We start from the raw sequence: 19,576 nt of genomic DNA, 5'->3' as shown, positions 1-19,576 counted from the left end.
TATATAAACATTCAAGAGTGTTGTTTCAAAGAAGCAGCGCTAGGAATGTATATCATGATCCAAGTTAAAAAACATGACACAATCTGCATTGACAGGGATATTATTTTAAAATTATAAACAAAGTCAATAATATATATTGTAGATGTTCCTATTGAGAGAGGTAGATACCATTTGCCTCAAATGATCCATTCTTTTTGCTTCTGTCTGTTCTTTCACGCCTGGTCTGTTACCCAGACTTGGTTCTCTTCCTGCGGTGTCTTTTGTCTTATTCTTTCACAGCCTACTGAGTTCACAGTGTCCCCCTCCAAGACGCGAAAGGAATTCAATCCCTGTCGGAGAATGTGTGTTGCATAAAATCATGCCCATTGCATTCAGGTGCTAATAGAACCGTTTCAGATGATGAAAGGGTCTTCGTTAACATTCCAAAGAGAGGTTAAGGCTGAGCGTAATACGCGGTGCGACTCCGCGGCGACCCTTGCGGCTTGAAGAATTAAGAGGACTCCTTTATCTTGGAGGCATTATTTCTTACCACGTTTGAAACATCTAGCAGGAAAATTGCTTCTTCTCAAGTGACCTCACATATCTGACCTTTTTAATTGATATATTTCAAGTGAGAAGAAGTCGTTTTTTTTTTTACCTTGTTCCTTAAAGGAACTGAATGACGCCAATGATTGACGGGGGTGGTGGTGGGGGCGTTGAGCAGCCTTGCCCAAGGACATATAAATGCAGAGGTAGCCTCAGAGTGTGGACGCTGATTCCTGAGAGACGCCACATTCTGAACTAAGAGCGCGGCGCAGAAGCAACCATGGTCTACAGCAGCGTCGTCTTCTGCGTCTTCTGCCTCTTGGCCTTGTCTTCAGCCTGCTACATCCAAAACTGCCCCATTGGTGGCAAGCGGTCAGTCCTGGATGTGATGGACATCCGGAAGGTGAGAGGCTTTTTTGGGGGGAGGATGTTTGGGGATTCATAGAACTGGCACTGAATATGTGATCAAATTCAACATCACTTTCTAAGACTTGTCAAAGGTCTTCTTCCCTCTAAGATGGATTCAATGAGCCACATTCACTGATGTTTGACAACTATTAAGAGTAGATTCAGTAAGTAAGGACACCTGTGCTGCAGTGCTGCTAAAGAGCCATTCAGGTTTTCAGAAAGACATGCTCATTTTAAATCTTTCCATGTCTTGCCAATGAACCGTGGACACATCTTTGACACAGCCTTATCTGTTTGATTTTTGTGCCTCATCAGGGCCCAGAACATTGCAGTCTGGGTGGTGGGGTTCAGGATTCTGGCAAGCATGTGGGAAGTTATTGCATTGCCCTGTGGGTAAGAGTTGGGCCACCAGGGCTGTCCTGGGGCTGATGAATGATGGTTAGCAGTGAATGAAGGGGGGGGGGGTATTGTTTCGCAGTGAGGGCGCGTGCGTAGACAATCTTCTGATGCCTCACGCCGTGGCAAGCGGGAGGTGGTCAGTGGCGGATCATGGCGGCATGGGAATTTCATACCACCTGATCTGTTGATGGTTCTGGGCACATGCAGGTCAGGTAGAGGATTTCTGATTTGACCCAGACTCTGACTGGGACATATTGGTTTTCGGTAGGCCTAGAGGGTCCCTTCTTTACAGATGTGGCCATCACATAAGTAGGTTCCTTTCTGCTAGTGCTGCATGGAACATGTTCCTTTTAGTGAGCTGTGAGGCCACTCTTTTCAGTGTCATCCTTCCTTGAGGGGGCGCTCTCTGATCTTTACAAGAAGGTGGTTTGTCTGAAAACGTAATCTACCCCATCAGTTGATGCGCCAAACTAACGAATGTATATGAACGCCCATTTATGGTTGATGGTGACTCTTTACAGTCTGTACATGTAAAAAGTTGTTTTGCCCAAAGTGTAATATGGTTCTTCCAGCGATTCTTTCTGTTGTTATCCACGTTTCCCTGGTCTGTGGGGTCCAGCGTCACACTCTTCAATGGGAACATCCCGTCGCTGACACAGCAAGTCTAATCATGTGCAAATATAAATTATTATGCAAAATACTGTTTTAAAGCTGAAGTGGAAGCAAAACCGTTGATTAATAATTAATTGGAGACAAATGTCATCTGCTACATAACGATGTCTTTATTTGTAGTGACCAATGTATATTGTTTTTCTTACATGATTTGTGGTGGACGCCTGTCAGTTTTTTACAGGATTCCTAGGAATCCAATAGGTGAAAAGTAGCGCATGTATGTGTCAGTGTTCTTACAGGACTGTGTTACAAGACTATTGTAACAGTTCCTGTAGTAAACTTTTTATAACAACCGTAATAAGACATTGAGATATGGTATCAACCAGTAAGAAAGCCCTTATCAGTCTCTCATTCACCCTAGAGTTTTATGCGAAGTTATCAGACACATATCGCACAGGCTTCCTGTACATATTTTCCTGTCCCATAGGATGTTTTAGTGCTGCATTGTGTCAGTTGGTCTGAGGAGTGCATACCTTTTCATGCACGATATGTTCAATTACCGATCTGGTAAATAAATAACACAGTTCTGCGATGGTAACAGAAGTCGCATGGGTGGGGAAGCTATCCTGTACCTGTAGCTATTTTCAGTTTCGAGCTGAAACTGCTCAGTGCTTAATTTGAGACGGGGTTTGTAGGTGGTGTGGTGGGAACTGGCACTAATGTTTGAAGAACATGACTTATTTGTGAGATTTCGACACACAGTAAGAGAAGGAAAGACAGCAAAAGGAGAAAGATGGAAGATGAAAAGGATAGGACACTAGTGGCACAGAGAGAGAGCAGGGATGAAATAAAACTGCAAGAGGGAAGTAAAGAGACAGGAAGTGGAAGAAGAAAGAGGACTAGTAAGAGTCAAGGCTAGGCGGTCTTGGTATTTGGTGACCTCTGTATTTTACAGGTCCAGCCTCGGGCTCTTAAGAAAGACCTGGTGATCTTACACTTATATATCTTTCGTTTTTTTTTTTTTTTTTTTTTTACAAATTATGCGCTGACGCTGCTAGATCAAACGCGGAGCAGGGTAGCTGAACAGAGCCTTCGTGTATCTGCCACAAAATTTGGTACTTCTGTATTTTTATGCAAATGTTAATATCTGCCATTTTGGAACCTGGATCTACTTCCATTACAAAAAATATTAATTTTGATTTCGGTTTTATGTTGATGTTTCACACTACCGTGGCCTCCTGATGGTGAAATCCATGTGAGGAGAAGCTGGGAGTATCAAAACCCGGGAGAAGGACTCCCTTTTCTGAACATACAATAGTGTGAGATATGGCTTGTCCCTTAGAGGGAAGCCACAGTTACAACATCTCTGCTTTGAAAGACAGACCTTTATTGCAGCTTTAGGAAACAGGGGAGTACACTTAGCAGGGTGTCCACCATTGGTCCACGAGGGCCAGAGCCATCTTACATTTTCTGGATATCCACATGAGAATATGTACATACAATGGGGCTAATTTATGGGATTAGTGGTGCAGTGCAACACGTAACTGTGCTACTCTGCCCTGTGCCCAGGGAAAGGACGCCTTCGGGCATACGTTGCGCTATAAAAATCGATAAATCAAATCAAATCAAGGGCAGGAATGCACCGTATTTATTCAATACGACACATCCCTGTCCTTTCCCCCTGCGCTGGTGCCGCTTGAGCAAGCTAGCGCCAACACAGGCCCTCTTGCACCCTAATGCAAGTGTGCCTGTACTGTTGAAAGGGTTATTTTTGTAGAGGAAGGCGCACCTTCCAGCACAAAAACAATCATGCAAAATGCAGCACACATAGAAAGAGCAAAACAACTAGGATAAAGATATTTCTCCTCGTTACGCCTCCCATGCGGAGGCGTAAGGTTTTGACACATTCCCAGGTTTATAAGTCCTTGGGAGTTGCGTGGGAACACCCAAGCAATGCTCAAGGAATGCCTCCCTTGTGCAGAGTAAGGTGACTCAGCAATTTGCGCTACATTGCCATACTCAAGATTTTTGAGGCCACTCAAAGCCACACAATGTGGCTTTGCATGGCTTATAAATATGACTCAGAGCCTTGCGTCATGCATGTACTACTTTTACATGGTGCAAATGTGATGTAAGACTCTCATAAATATGCCCCAATGCATCCAATTAAGAATGATTAACCAGCTAGAAACTCTGTCATGGCTGTGGACCAGTGTTGGGCACCCCTGGTATACAGCTGTAAGCACTGCAATAAGCGTACACCTCTCTCTAGTACCACCCAGGAGACTCATCTGGTTGGTATCTGCTCATGTTCGGCACAGCACCTGTTCGTTCATTTGATGGAAGGCTCTTTATTATTAGATACATTATTTTCTAAGTTTGGAATAGACTTGGAAGCTCTGAATGAATGCAAATATAATCAAATCCTGTGCGGTTGCTTTCATGTGTAAGCATAAATGAGAAGGAGAGGTCAAGGTTCACAAATGTGACTGAAGTTGCAGAGGGCGTATATTGAGATTTTGTAATGGACAGCCAAGCTATCCCTGCTTGTCTTTTTTTGTAAAAAAAACTGTGTATTCATTAAACAGAGTTTGTTTGAAAAAGGTACAGCTTCATTTCATAGAAGTGCATTGTCCCGGCCCCTTTCAGAGGGCCACGGGGCAAGCAGGGGTTACTGGGCCCATCTGTGGGGGTTGTAGTCTTTTACTCCTGATGCCCCAGGACCCGACCCACTATGGATTCTGTGGAATTGGGCGATGTACTCCTTCTGCACTTGACTCTCAGCAGTAACGTGGTCGAGCAGTCCAAGGCTCCCTCGGTGAGGCAGAGGGGTAGGTACATGGAGTGGAAACGGGCTCCCAACTCAGATTGTGTGCAGCAACAGCAATGCATCATTGCCCAGCCAAATACTCACTTCTATTAAAAACGAGAAGTATTTTATTTTCTACCGCTAGCAGCACAAAGGAGAAATACAACATTCACAAACAATTACACCGTCCCACCAGAGGCCAGGGCTCTAGTGCCTCTTTGGTAATTCCCTGACCCACTCACTCCTCAAGTTGGCTACAGTGGTTATTCCCCATTCATTATTGGTAACATTCAGGGTGAGCTCAACTAGGAGTCCGAGTCTCAAGGGTCCACTTTGACTTTAATTTAAAGTCAAAAGTGTTCCAGCTCCACCACTCTATCTAACAGAAAGTTGCCCTAGGGCAGACAGGCCCTAAATCGGTCTTATCCGCACTAACAGGCGTGAAGTGTCTGGAGTTCCTGAGCATGCCTCGTCAGTCGGTGCTTGAAGTGGTATTGTGTCTTGCAAATAAAGAAACACTGGAACTCCTTTGATTTACACTCTACACCACAGGCCTGTGATGTAAGCGTTGGAGGGATGAGTTAAAGACAGGTATGTGGAGTTCTGACTTACATGCAGCAGGATAAAGACATGTACATGTCATGGTTATTGACAAGTATCCGGGGCTGGCAGGACACAACAACTGGCGACGAGATAGGGGATAGAAAGCTTGTACACTGAAAGCACTTTTCCGGAGAATTTGCAGTGGTCCAGCAAACTGTTCATGCGTGCCACGTGTGCCGCAGTTAAATTCAGAAATGATGCTGGCATTGGTGGAATCCAAGTGCAACGCCAGCCTGTGTCAATGCTTGAAGATAAAAAAAAGTGGCATTGGAAGTCTACATGTCAGTGGGCAAGAATTGAATGAAATGGCCACAAGTAAAAGGTACTGCACCATTATGCGAATTAATGCCATATGCTAAGGGGAGTAAGAACGCACAGGCGGATGCAACCAGGTTATGAAAGCAGCCCACAACAATAGTTCAGTACAGATTAAACTGAAATGCATGTGCTACAAAGCAGAGATTACCCAGGTGTTTTTGAAGAAACATTTAAAGAACAAAGTGGACCAAATATCATAAAGTTATCTGCTTTCATGGACTAGTGGTATACAAAGTTTATCTACTTACCGAGACCATTAATGAATCATCGTTCCATGATGTGCTGTGGAGTGGCTCCCAGAAGGAGGGTCACAGGGGTAGTGTTTAACAGCTGGCCATACCAACACTAAAGCTGCTGCATGGGGCCCAGAACAACTCACTACACTGCCCTCAAGCAAGGAGCTCCGATGGCACAAGAGCATGAGAGACCACCAATGTCCACCAACCTGAATACTGCTGTTGCATTCTTAAAACCGCCATCTGCATTTGATACTGCCAAGAAGAATACGGAGCAGTTCAGAATAACTGAAAATGAGTGAGATGATTGCTGTACTAAGGATGAGTGTTTGAACAGCTTTAAGAAATTTTTGGTAGATGGGTGACCAAGTGACAGAAGTTTACCATGGAGATGAAATCTTTTGCCATGTAGACTCCGAGTTTTCCCTTGTTAATGACATAATAGTTAGACATGACATGTTTGTGCCACCTGTAGTATTGCGAAGTAAGATTATTATTCTTGCTCATGAAGGACATCTAGGGATTATGGCTACTGTCAGAAGGATCAACACAGTTACTGTGGCCAGGTATTGATGGTCAGGTCAGAAAAGTTGTTGAGAAGTGTGCTGAGTGTTTGTGTTCCAACAAACATTGGAAGACTACCATGGCACCTTTGTGTCCTGGGGAATAGCAAAGGGTGCTTGGGGGAAAATAGGTCTATATTGTGCTGGTCCTTTTAATATTTTTGGGTATGATAAGAGATTTCTCATTTTGGCCATTGACTACTCTTCAAAATGGTTTTTCTTTGCTTTTGCCAAAGTTGCTGATACCAGCAGTGTGGTGACATTTTTGGAACATTTGTTTCCTATTGAGGGCACCACAAAGGAGATTGTGACAGATAATAGATTGCATTTTGTTTTCGAGGAAATGGCCAGATTTCTTAGGAAGCAGGACATCAAGCATTTTAAGGTGCCCTTGTATAGTCCTTCTGCTAATGGACTTGTCCTAACTTTACTACTCCTAAACTGAGAAACATCCTAATTTTAAGACTTTTGGTATTTGCAGAAGGCATTTAGGAGTCCTAAAGTTAGGAGTCCTAACTTTACTACTCCTAAACTGAGAACTCCTAACTTCTGTGAATACCGAAATGAGCAAGTGCCTTCTGTGAATACCAAAATGGTAGTAAATTTAGGATTTTGTCTTAAGTTAGTTCTGTGAATCGGGCCCACAGTATCTCCTACTACTAGTGGTGACAGGGGAGATAGTTGCTTTGTTTCTTCCAGACTTGTTATGCACAATATAGGTGGTAGAAATGCTCGGGATGGAGAGGGAAGTAATTTGCTCAGGAGTTGTAGGATCAGAACAGCTCCTGTCAGGTTTAGAGATTAAGTATCTCATTGATTTTACTTTCATTTGTTTTAAAAGACAGGATGGTGTAGTATTGGTGTAGTGTTGTGTACCCATACATGTGTTTAATACCTTACTGCATGTTTCTTTTGTGCTTCAAATGTGCCTGAGTCATATATGTGGGGTGTTCTAGATTGTTGGGATGGTTTTGATTCCCTGGCTGTGCTACCATTCGGGTGAGCAGTCGTGGGTCCTTTACTGGAATGAACCTACTTTGAAAAAACATCAATGGTCCCAAGAATCAGTTTATTTATTCCTGGAATGCTGCACCACTGCTGTCCACCAAGGTGTATACTGCTGCTGCATTATTAAAACCGCCATCTGCATTTGATACTACCAGCAATCACAATATTGGCAATAGATGGACTGCATGGATAGACACTTTGGAAGATTTCATAGATGCAATAGATGAAAAAGATGATGAAAAGATCCTAAAGTATCTGAATAACATGGCCAGTGGAGTCAACGAAGTCATGAAAAAGATACCACAAGAAGGTGAAGAGACGTATGATCAAATTCAAACAGCCTTGAAAGTCAAATTTAATCCAGTGCCAAATGTGGATTAGGAAATATACATATTCAATCAAGAACACCAGAGACCAGATAAAATCATAGATGAGTTTATTGAGAGACTGGAGTTTCTGGTGAAGCACTGTGGATTCAATGAGTTTGACGATGAGGATGCTACCCGCCTTAGAGTAATCAATGGATATCTGTCAGATTCCTTTCAACGACAAATGTTGAAGGAAACTTTGACTGTAGAACAAGTCCTCAAGGCTGAGGGTGCTGAAGAGTGTACTGATCGTCAAGCGACTGACATGGAGGCCAGAGGTGCCCAAAGTGCGCCAGTCATGAGCATGAAGAGTAAGCCAAAGTATAAGGCTGAGGGACACAAGGTGATGTCTCCACAAAAGAAGAAAATGTGTTACAGATATGCACTCTCATTTTCACACGAAGGAAAATGTCCCACAATCAAACAAATATGCATTGGCTGTGGTAAAGCAAACCATTTCGTGCCGACTTGCAAGGCGAAGACAAAAGCAAGTTTGTCACAGCATGAAGACAAAATGGCCAACTAAAAGCTACCTCAGTGATGTTTGACACGTTGCCACAATGCCAAGTGGTCACACCAACTGAGGCAAATCAACACCAAACGGAGTCGATCATGGTCTAAATCATCGACAAAGAGTTCCTCAGAATCAGTCTCTTGTAAAAGTGACAATACCAATTGTGCAATGTCAGTGTTTACTTCAGAAAGGCATGCACTTGTGGGACTAGTAGGATGTGAGCAAAAATTCAAAGTGAAGAAAAATCGACAAGAAAAGGCACCACAAACATTCCAACATTGTCTGAAAATCAATCTGAATATAAATGGTTGTTTGATTTCATTCATAATTGACAGTGATGCATCAATAAAAATCATGCCTGTGGAGAAGTATCAAGATTTTTTTCCATTACCTCAACCTACAAAGTCCAAGACTAAAGTATTCAAATGGAGTGCCTCAACGCCCTTAAAGAGTCAAGATTCCTTTGTAGCTACGATGAAATATAAAACAAACTGTGGTACAAGCACCTATTCATGTACCTCAAGGAACACCTCAAGAGCCTGTTTGCTGAGTTTCAACAATGCTGTTGATAGGGGGCGGATATCATTGAACTTCAATATGAATGTCCATCATAAAATTGGAAATAAATTTCTTTCATTATTTCACGGATTAAGAACACTGAAAGTAAGGTTACATATAAATAAGATGTTCATCCTGTTGCACAAAGACATAAACAAATTGCATTTCACTTGCAAGAGGCTGTTGAAAAGGAACTTCATTCATTGTTTAAACATGACATCATTGAACGCTCCACTGGTCCAATACCATGGGTTGCTCCCATTGTAATAGTGCCTAAAAGAGACAGTAAAGAATCTGTACGCATATGCTTTGACATGCATCAGGCCAACAAGGCGATTGAGCAAGAGAGATATCAAGGTTCACACATTGCTGATATGATAACTCAACTGAATGGTGCTAAGTTCTTATCTCGACGTAACTTAAATAAAGGATATCAACAATTAAAACTTGAAGAAAAACCCACGTACATTACAACCTTTTCTACGCATATTGGTCTGTCTTGCTACAAGTGATTACATTTTGGTGTATTCTCTGCTGCAGAGCTTTTCCAAAATGTAATTTGATGTATCATACAGGCTGTAGTAAATACATTTAACTATAGCAATAACATATTAGTTTTCGGAGCCACACAGAAAGAGCATGGCAGAGCTCTTCTCAAATATTTTGTTTGCTAAATGATGCAGGTTTAACAGTAAATGCTGACAAATGTGAAATCCACAAGAAAAGCTTTAACTTCTTTGGCCATGTATTTTCCGATGGGTGTATGAAACCTGATCCAGCTAAACTGCAAGCATTGTCTACTGCCAGCCCCCCACAGGACATTTCTATGTTATGATCTTTTCTTGGAATAGCCAGTTATGCTCTAGATACATACAAGACTTTGCAATGGTCAGTGCTCGTTTACGAGAACTGATGAGAAAGAATGTGTCTTTTCTTTGATCACTTTAATGTGATTAGGGCTTAAAAAAAGTCACAAAAACCATTGCAAATACCACTGAAATGGCTTACTTTAATCGCAAACTTCATTCAGAGGTGGTAGTTGACGTTAGCACTGTCGGGTTAGGCCCAATCCTGGCACAACACAGCAGACAGCTGAATGCTCAGAGACATATTGTGGCATAAGCCAGCAAAAGTCTATAGCAAACAGAACGTGCTTACTCGCAGCCTGAGAAAGAAAATTTGGCAGTGGTCTGGGCTTGTGAATGTTCCCATGTGTTCTTGTATGGAAAGCCTATCACAGTAGTGACTTAGTCCAGCCTTGAGGTAATTAGCGCAAGGGCTACCATTTTCCTCACTGCAAAAGGGAGGAATTCCAAAAACATTGTGAGAAATTGAATCAGAGAACAGCAGATTCCAGACACTGATAGAATTTGAGGTTGGAAGGACAGAGCACCATCAAATGTAACTCCTAAATTCCTGGCCATCTCCACTATATGCAGTGGGGGTATAAGGATGTTGGGCCAACAATCCTGTGGGGAAAACAGATTTTTCCCATATAGAAGTATCTTGGTTTTATCTTCATTACATTTGAGATGGTTACATTCTATCCAGCGAATAATAAAAATGAAATAATTCTTAACATTTTGTTCAGAACTAAAAGAGTTCTTGTCAAGAGGCAAGATCAATTGGGTATCATCCGCATAAGAGGTGGTGGAGTTGGTGGATTGTAGATCAGGTTGCAGTTCTTTAAGTTCAAAAATAGGTTTATTATTTAAGAGAATCAATAAGGCAATAATAACAATACTTCATACAAATAATCATTCACCATTGCACAAGTATAAAGGATATAAGTAAAATATAAAGAAAAAATAAAAACAATGTATGCAATGAAATTGAACAATGGAAAAAGCTGAATAAACAATATGATACAATCAAAATACATTAACTTGGTTCACGAAAACCTTAAAGTAATTGTGTTTATGAAGAAATATGCAGTCAAGAACATGTTACAAATACATTATACTAAAACAGGGTTATAGTCAAACTTTAGGAAGTCAAGGAGGCTTAGTAACTTCCTGTAGTGAGGGTGAATGTGTATAAGAACTTCTCATGCTATTGTCTAAGGATTGTGTGATGGGACACCAGAGTTGCAAACGCTTGTTAGCAAGAGAAATGGGGTGTACAAGGGCTGTATCTAATCGATGGTTATGTCATTCAGCATACCACCAGGCAAGGTAGGACAATTAGGAGGCATCCTTCCAATTTTTTGTTAACTGCTGAAAGGCTACTGCTAGCAATAAATCCATAATTAGCAGTTGGGATTGTTCCTTCTCCCAGTCTGGTGACAGACTACCTAAGAAAAGATTTGTAAAGGAAAGGGGTGCTGTAGTATTACAAGTTATATTGATTTGAAGCCAGACTTGTTTCCAAAATTGAAGAACATGTGGACATGTAAATAACATATGTTTCAGGTCCGCTTTGAGAGCATGTCCAACAAGTGCTAGGACTTGTGGTGTGTATCATGTGTAGGTGAGCAGGGGTAAAAAATAATCTGTTATATAGAAGGAAAAAAAAGGGTCTGTGTTGTACTGGCCGCTCTAGATGATTTTCTTATTTTCCTCCGAATTTTGTTCCACAGGAAAATGGGCCAATCTACCTCCAAATCCATTTCCCAGGAGATTTCCAGTTTTGTTTTGTCCCGATTTTTTGGAGAGTCCATTAAGCGAGAGTAAATGGTAGAAGCTCTAGGGTTTCTGCGCAAGAGCGTATGCCACATAAAATAAGATTGGGAAGATGAAGAAGGTGTATTTCAAAGTCTAGTATATACATCAAGTACTGCTTTTATTAAAGCTAAAATTGTATGTTGAAAAGAAGAAGGTAAATGATATAAGGACTGTAGTTTTGTAAATTGGATAGGTAAGCCTTGATCAAATAATTGATGAACCCAAAGTAGACCCTTACTTCTCCAAACTTTCCAGTATATAGGTTTGTTGTTGATAAGGATTAGTTTATTATGCCAGATTGTAGATTGGAAAAAGGTATCCAAGTCATGTACAGGTAAATGAGATTTGGCAACTAATAGTCTGCAGGAATGTTTAATAACTGGGGTAGAGAGCTTTTGCGGCTTTCGAGAGAATGATAAATATTCTTGGAATGAAAAAGGGTCTATAAATGAAGTCTCAAGGTCAACCCATAAGAGTTTGTCCATTGATTGATCTGTAATCCAATTCGATAAATGTCTCAATTGAAAGGCTTTATGATAATTAGAGAAGTGGGGAAAGTTTACACCACCTTCCGTTTTTGACCGTGTTAACCTCTGCAATGCCATTCTCGGTTTCTTAGCATTCCATAAAAAGGATAACAAAATAGTATTGATCTTATGAAAGAACTTAGCTGGGATAAGATATATAAAATTATGGGAGTGAGCATCTTAATTGTGCCTAAATGACACCACCAAGAAAGGTAAAGAGGGTGTCATTTTGCAGTTAATGTTTTAAGTTTATCAATACACTTGTCTATATTTAGAGAAATAGATGACTTTGTAGAGGGAGAAAACCACATACCAAGGTATTTAATGTGATTGGGATTCCAAGTGAAATTAGAAATTTTAAAGTTGTCTTTAAAAGTATTCTTGGTCAAGGGTAATATCTCACATTTCCCACTACTCAGTTTGTAACCCGATACCAATCCATAGGATTCGACTTCTACCAAAAAAGCCACGAGCGAAGACTGTGGCTGAGAGAGAAATACTAAAATGTCATCGGCATAAACTGCTAATTTAATCTGCTGGGACCCGAAAACAAACCCTGTTATATCCTGATTCTGTCGGTTTCTAGACAAAAAGTTTCTACAGCTAAATTGAAAAGAAAAGGGGATAAAGGGCAACCCTGGTGTACTCCACTTTGGAGACTAAAGTAAGTAGAGATTGCAGCTTTGGGTTCAGAATAAAGTAAAGCAATTAAAGAAGTGATTTTCGGTCCAAATCCGAACCCTTTGAGGGCGTGGAACATAAATGACCAAGACACCCTGTCGAATGCCTTCTCCGCATCCAAAGCAATTGCTGCTAATGAGTCCGGAAAATAAGACGACTTAGATAGAATGTCATAGAATAAGCGTGTGTTGTCAGTAATATTGCTACCCTTGACAAAGTCTGATTGTTCTTTGCCAAGTAGGTGGGGAAGATGCGGTTCTAATCATAGGGCCAAAGCTTTTGACATTTTTTTATAATCCACATTTACTAGGGATATAGGCCTATAATTCTTACAGAAACGTAAGTCTTTATCATCTTTGGGTATCAAGCATATCAGAGCTTCAGAAAAGGAGCCTGTGGAATTTCTGGAGGTAACGAAAGAAGAAACAAGAGTGTATAAATGCGGAAGAAGTAATTGGGCAAAATGTTAATAAAATTCCACTGTAAAGCCATCTGGGCCTGGAGCTTTATCTTTTTTAAGAACATGTAGAGCATTTAGCAATTCTTTTTTTTCAATATCATTCTCTAAAAGATCAAAATTCAATTGGGGGTTGGTTTGTTTTTGAATCGTGGAAAAATACTGGGCTATATCCTCACTTGAAGGTGCGTTTACGGGGGTATATAGATATTTATAAAAGTTGACAAATTCTTGGAGTATTTCAGGATCTTTGTAATGTGATTGTTGACTGTCATCTGTAATAGAGTCAATATGAAGTTTATGTTGCTTGATCTTTAAATAATTAGCTAGTAGCTTGCCTGCCTTATTTTGGACGCCATAGTATTTTGCAGAGAATTTTAATAAGTATAGAGAGGCCTGTTCGGTGGAGTTTTCATTAAAGGCAATCTTGGCATTGATAAGATCTTTAAGGCATTCTTAGTACTTGGAGGTATAATAGGAATGTTCAAGTTTATTAATTTTAGTTAGGAGAGCATTATTCAGTATATGTGATGTTTTGCGTTTATTTGCTATAAATCGAATGATGAAATCCCGAGCAGAAGCCTTGAAGGCATCCCACACTGTATGAAAGGAGACATCATCTGTTTGGTTGATAAAAAAGTATTCATGGAAGAAGGAAGTGAAAGAGGTATAAATTTAGAGTCAAGAAGTGAATTGTTAAAGCGCCATCTCTTTGGTTGTGTGGATTTATGCAAAATATCTAATTGAATAGAAAAGGGAGCATGATCCGATATGAGAATAGGGCCAATATCAGCTGATCGTTGGGATTGGGATACATTTCGTGAGATGAAAATATGGTCTATTCTAGATTGTGGGTGGGAGAAAAAAGAGTATTCTCGTGCAGACGGATTACATAATCGCCATGCATCTAACAGGTTCCTTTGTTTGATAGCTCAGAGAAAAGCTTTGTGGGATGTGTTTGGAATGAAGGAAGATTTAGAGTTCCTGTCAAGAAAAGGATCCATCACTTGATTACAATCTCCTGCCAAAAGGAAATTTTCCCAAGGATATTTTAACAGTAGTAGGGAGATATGTGACCAAAACATGGCATCTCCGCTAGTAGGAGCATAAACGTTAAGTAAAGACAAAGGTGTTTTCCCAACATCAGGTTAGTGAAAACCATCTGCCACTAGTGTCAGCCTCTTGAGAAATTAATTTAGCATTTAATGCTTTGTGACAAAGAGTTATAACCCCATTCCTTTTACTGTCTTCTGGCGAGAAGAATACTTCACCCACCCATTGTCTTTTAAGTTTTAGTGATTCGCTTTCTGTGAGATGTGATTCTTGTATTAACGCAATACCAGCGTCAAGCTTAGACAGGTGGGATAAAACTCTTTGTCTTTTGATGGGGGAATTTAGGCCTCTAACATTCCAAGTGACAATTTTCAGAAACATATATAAAATGGAAGCATTGAAAGGTACAGTGAACCATTAAATGTCTGCAAATTGTGAAAGATAACATCTGTAGAATACATAACAATGAAAACTGTAAAAGTCATTCAAAAAATCTTAAAAATAAGTACGAAGATGGGAAACATAAAAACCATTTGAGAGAAATTGAGAAAAGAGGGAGAATTAGAATAAGAATATGAAAAAAGAGATAAATGAGGAGGTGATAAACAAGGGAAGGGAGTTAGAGGTAGTACAAGATGGGAATTAAATACTGTAAGAAACAATAGAAGTAAAGAGATCATACCTACATGAAATAGAATTCAAAAACAGTGAAAGGGTGGGGGAGATGAGGTCACATGGAACGATGACGTGTCCAGACTCCACGAGGTGAGGCAGGGGGACATCAGGATGAAGACAAAACATATAGAACTGACAATTTGGAAACATTGAGATGGAACCTGGGGAAAGAAAAAATGATTAGTACTATCAAATATAATACGAAGTGAAAAAACGCATTATGAAAGCCTAAATGACGTATTAACGACCTGAAATCAAAATGTTGGTTAAACAAACAAATGAAGATTTCTTCAAAATTGAACCATTATGACTCTAAAGGAGATAATACAATAAGTTGCATTGGAAAACATAAATAAGTTCATTTAAAGCGAGTATTGGAAGTGTCCATCTGATCTGGGCATTGAGCGTGTAGGAAACTTCTTAGCTTTGTTGGGTCCTCGTAAGCCGTGGTATTGTTGTTGAAGGTAACCTTGAACAAACAAGGATAAAGTAAACCGAACCTAGCTCCAATGGAACGTGGTAAGGAATTCTCTGCTACGATCCGCCGTTGGTTTAGCATAGTCCTGTGAGAAAAAAAGTTGGTTGCCTGAGAATGAAATCCGTTTCATACGTCTGGCTGCTTGTAAGACTTTGAGGAGATACGGATATTCCAGAAAGTACAATATGAAACCTCTCAGTTTCCTTGTGCTTGAGGATACTGAGTGCATCGGGCCCAGTCGATGAGCGCGCTGAATATTAAGAGTAGTACCTTCAGGCAAGTTGAGCACTGTTGGAAGGGACTTCTGAAAGAAAGGGGGTCAGGCCCCTCTGAACCTTCTGCTAGACCATAAATTCGAAGGTTATTTCTCCTGTTTCTGTTTTCGAGATTTTCAACCTGCTTTTGTAGAGTTGCAACTCGAGAATGAAGAGCTTCAGATTTAGCAAGAGATGAGTTTAGAGTCTCAACGCTATGTTCGACTTTTGTAACTCTCTCCTCTAGTACTTCCCAACCATCTGTAAGAAGTTGGATTTTGGAATTTGTCTCTTCAACAAATGGTCTCAATGCGTGAATCTCCTCCAAAAGAAGATCCAGAGACACCGACGAGGACTGCTTCGGTGGAGACGGTGGGTTTTGATTCAGCTGCTTGGTTGTTACTTTGGTACCTGCCAAGGAAGCGGTAGTAAGAGATGAAGATGCCATCTTGGGTGGTGAATTCGAAGGAATTTCCATCTGGGCAAAGCGAGCTCTGAAGGAATTACACTCGGCAAATAAAACAAGCATTGCTTAAAAGCGGATGCCCATTACTCTCAGCGAGTGTGCTCAGACGGAGTGACAGGCGCTGGAAGGATGGAAGCAATGATGGGAAGAGGTGCGAGCAAGGAGGCGCGTGCATGCTAAAAGGAAATAAAAACAAGCATTGGCCGCGCGGCCGTGAAAGTGACACGGGCTGTAAGGGTGCCCATGAGCAATGCACTTAATGAGCCATGACGAGACAGGAAAGCCAGATAGTGCCTGTGCTCATAACTGTGCGCGTAACCGCACGCTCTAGGACACACAAAGAGCTGTGGTCGGCTTTTTGAAGCCCATTTACTAAAAGTCTCACCAGAGCACCGCATGCGCTGGCTCAGGCGAGACCTAAAAAGACATGCTGTGTCATGACTTAAAATGAAGAGAAAGGTTGAGGATTAACATGTGTTGTGGAGAGAAGGTTTAAGGTGCATTCTGAAGCGGGCTGCGTTATGTAATCCGTTTCCCTCAGGTCGCTTGTAGCAATAGAATAGCAGCCATAAAATCATTCACATAAGAGTCATAAAGTACAAGACAAGTGCGTGTCTTGAAATTGTTAGAAATTAGCAAGGTTTGCTTTGCGTTTCAAAAGTAAAACTTGAAACGGGCTCTGAGGCGAGCGCGTGGTGAAAGCAATTACGCTCAGGTTGCGATCAGCGTTAAGATGGCAGCCGCTGGACCGGTTATGCAGATATTAGGGAATTTAAAGTCAACGAAAAGAGTTGAAATTTGCTTCACCTTATGGAGGAGGGGTTCCGACATCCATTTGCTGTGTAATAACCATTTCAGTCCGCGAAATGTGTGAGGAATTCCTTTTGTCCTCCTGCTGTCACCAGCCGAGTCATGGGAGCGCCGCCATCTTCCTTGGGCGCTAGCCACACCCTCCCATCAGGTTGCAGTTCTTGATGCTCCCGGTAACCTCCTCTGGCATACGGGGTCACCATATCTCACAGTACACAGGCTCCAGCCCAATCGGCACAGTGAAATCATAGCAGACTGAAGACAATAATTTTGGGGGTCTCAAACTTTTTCATATAGTCCATTTCCTCTGCTCTCTCTTCCTCTTGAAATCCAGCCTGTCACAACAGGATTTATTGAAAGCTGCTAGTCTCACAAAGTGGAGTGACTGGAGTTCACATCTAGATGTCAGTCAATGTGTATCAATAGGTTAGCCTGGCCCCAGCACTACTCTTCATGATTCTCTTATCAGCCTCATCTCCTTCCTGAGATGTGTCCTGGCCCCTTCCTTGTGACCTCTCACTGAATCAAAGAGCACCCTTTGAAGTGTGCAGGGGAAGCCTGCCACCCCCCTCTCCAGTGTGTGCCGCCCAGGAATGTAGCAATGCACAAATCTGTCTGGGGGATCTCTCTACCTGCTCTACCTCCTTTCAATGTTCCACCATGCAGGCCTGTGTCTCCCAAAAGGGAACCCAGGGTTCTTCATGCATTGCACCATTCACAGGCATGCATACCTCCATTGCATATATACAGCATACACACACTGCAAAGTACTGTATAATTTATGTATTGTACCCCTCATAGGCACATCTACACCCAGCGCATACATTTAACATACATGCATTGGCCAGCACTGTATCCTTTGTGTATTGTGCCACTCACAGGCAGACATATACCCAGCACATGCATTCACTGTGCACACGTTGGTCAGCACTACATCCTTCATGTATTGTACCATTCACCAGTACACCACTTCAGACCAAAGCAGCTTTTCACAACAAACTGATGTAGGCCAAGGGTGAGTTAAGCACAGCAGTGGACCTTTATAACGAGTGAGCCTTTAGTGACACAGGTTAAAAAGGACATCTTCAGTCTGCTGTTCACTACATGGTATGCTGCCACCAACACGCGATCCGTGTTTGCCGATGACAAAAGACATCACCATTATGGACACAGACATAAGTACAGTTGGGCACACATGCCAGAAATGCAGATCCTTTACCATGCAGGGGACTTTTCTGTCCCAACATCCATTGTAGGCATGCATGAACCAAGAAAGGAAGTTACCAGGCACAGAGGAGGACTTGGGCACTGTGTCAAGAATGTGGCCTGGAATGATTCAGCGATATGAACAATAGCATGAGTTTCAAGAGGAAGTGGGCCCATGGAAGGATTAGTGTTAAGGATTGGGAGTAGTCGTATATGTGGCGGCAAGGGTTTGGACTCGGGTGTGGGGTAAGGGTGGGAGTTATATCAACTGACGGCCAAGGGGAGCCATTATTGATGGATCAAATCCAATTAACTGGAAACAGCTCTTCTGTCATTTAAGCCTGGGAACTGAATTTGGTTGCAGAGGTGCTCTGTAAGTTCCTGTTAGACACAGTGGTCAAAGTGTCAAGAATCCACTTTACATGCTAAGGAAAGTTTCCAGCAACTCAGGACCGACCAGTAGATGGAACTAATATGGCAGCTAATCCTCTCCAGGTTTGATCAGTGCAGATATGTGAACACCAGTCTGACCAATGACCAAACACAGAAACTACAAAGGACCAGGAAGCAGGTAGCAAAAATGTGGCTGAAATCTTACAGGTTCAGCCACATGTGCCCTGCCTGCTCTCTCCTCTAGCTTCCAGTACAGCAACAGATTCATTTAAAAAACCTGGTCTTCCTGTCCAGGACATTTGAAACCTCACTGCTGTTATATTCTGAACCTCCCTGGTGCTGATTCTGTCTCATGGCAACTGTGGCTTCTACTTCCAGAATCCGGGTTGTGGAGTTCTGAGAGCTGGACCTTGTAGGCACTTGCTGAGGAGAACAGACAGGCCAGGGGTTGTTACTCCTATGCTTAATAAACCACTTTAATTAAGCTACCGTGCCCTTGTATGTTTTAAAATTTGGCTCCATACCAGATCATGCCAGGTTACACCAAATAACCTGAGATTGAAAAAGGCCACATTCGTTTTTCTTTGCAAGATCATCTGTGAGTGATATGAGGAAAAACCATCATCAGCCTCTGCTCCTGTTTCTAGAAGAACACAGCCTTGAACAAGATCCCACAAACTCTCTATCACAGATTCAGGGAAGACCTGAAAACTGTCATATTCAAAGACGCATTTCAAGTAGGCACACAGAACTGAACGGCAGCCATGCACCCTCCCTCCTCTAACTCTGGGACGAGGCCTATGCACAACTCTCTCCACCTAACACACCACAGAACAACCTTTCACCACATAGGCCCTGGAAGTTGAAGTGTGAGGGGAGGGGGCTCTGCAGCATCCCCAAAATAACCATGCTGGAGTTCAGAAAGTAAATGAGCAGTAAAGATGCCTTTAAATTTGAAGACAGAGGTCAATTGTCAGCCTATGTCTTTTTAC

At 41.7% G+C, this 19,576-nt stretch overlaps 1 protein-coding gene across 1 annotated transcript in view; it reads left to right on the top strand.

Moving 5' to 3' along the window:
* The first annotated feature begins 767 nt into the window (after positions 1-767).
* The window catches only part of OXT (oxytocin/neurophysin I prepropeptide), a 52,309-nt gene continuing 33,500 nt past the window's right edge, over positions 768-19,576 (top strand). The window contains exon 1 of the mRNA XM_085643351.1: positions 768-928. Within this exon, the coding sequence (XP_085499477.1) occupies positions 806-928 (123 nt within the window). The 5' untranslated portion in view covers positions 768-805. The remainder of the gene's footprint in view (positions 929-19,576) is intronic.

Source organism: Triturus cristatus, chromosome 2_2 (assembly GCF_964204655.1).
Source record: "Triturus cristatus chromosome 2_2, aTriCri1.1, whole genome shotgun sequence".
In the NCBI taxonomy this organism is placed as follows: Eukaryota; Metazoa; Chordata; class Amphibia; order Caudata; family Salamandridae; genus Triturus; species Triturus cristatus.
Note: the sequence above shows the minus strand (reverse complement) of the source record. Positions and strands in the feature narration are given on the sequence as shown.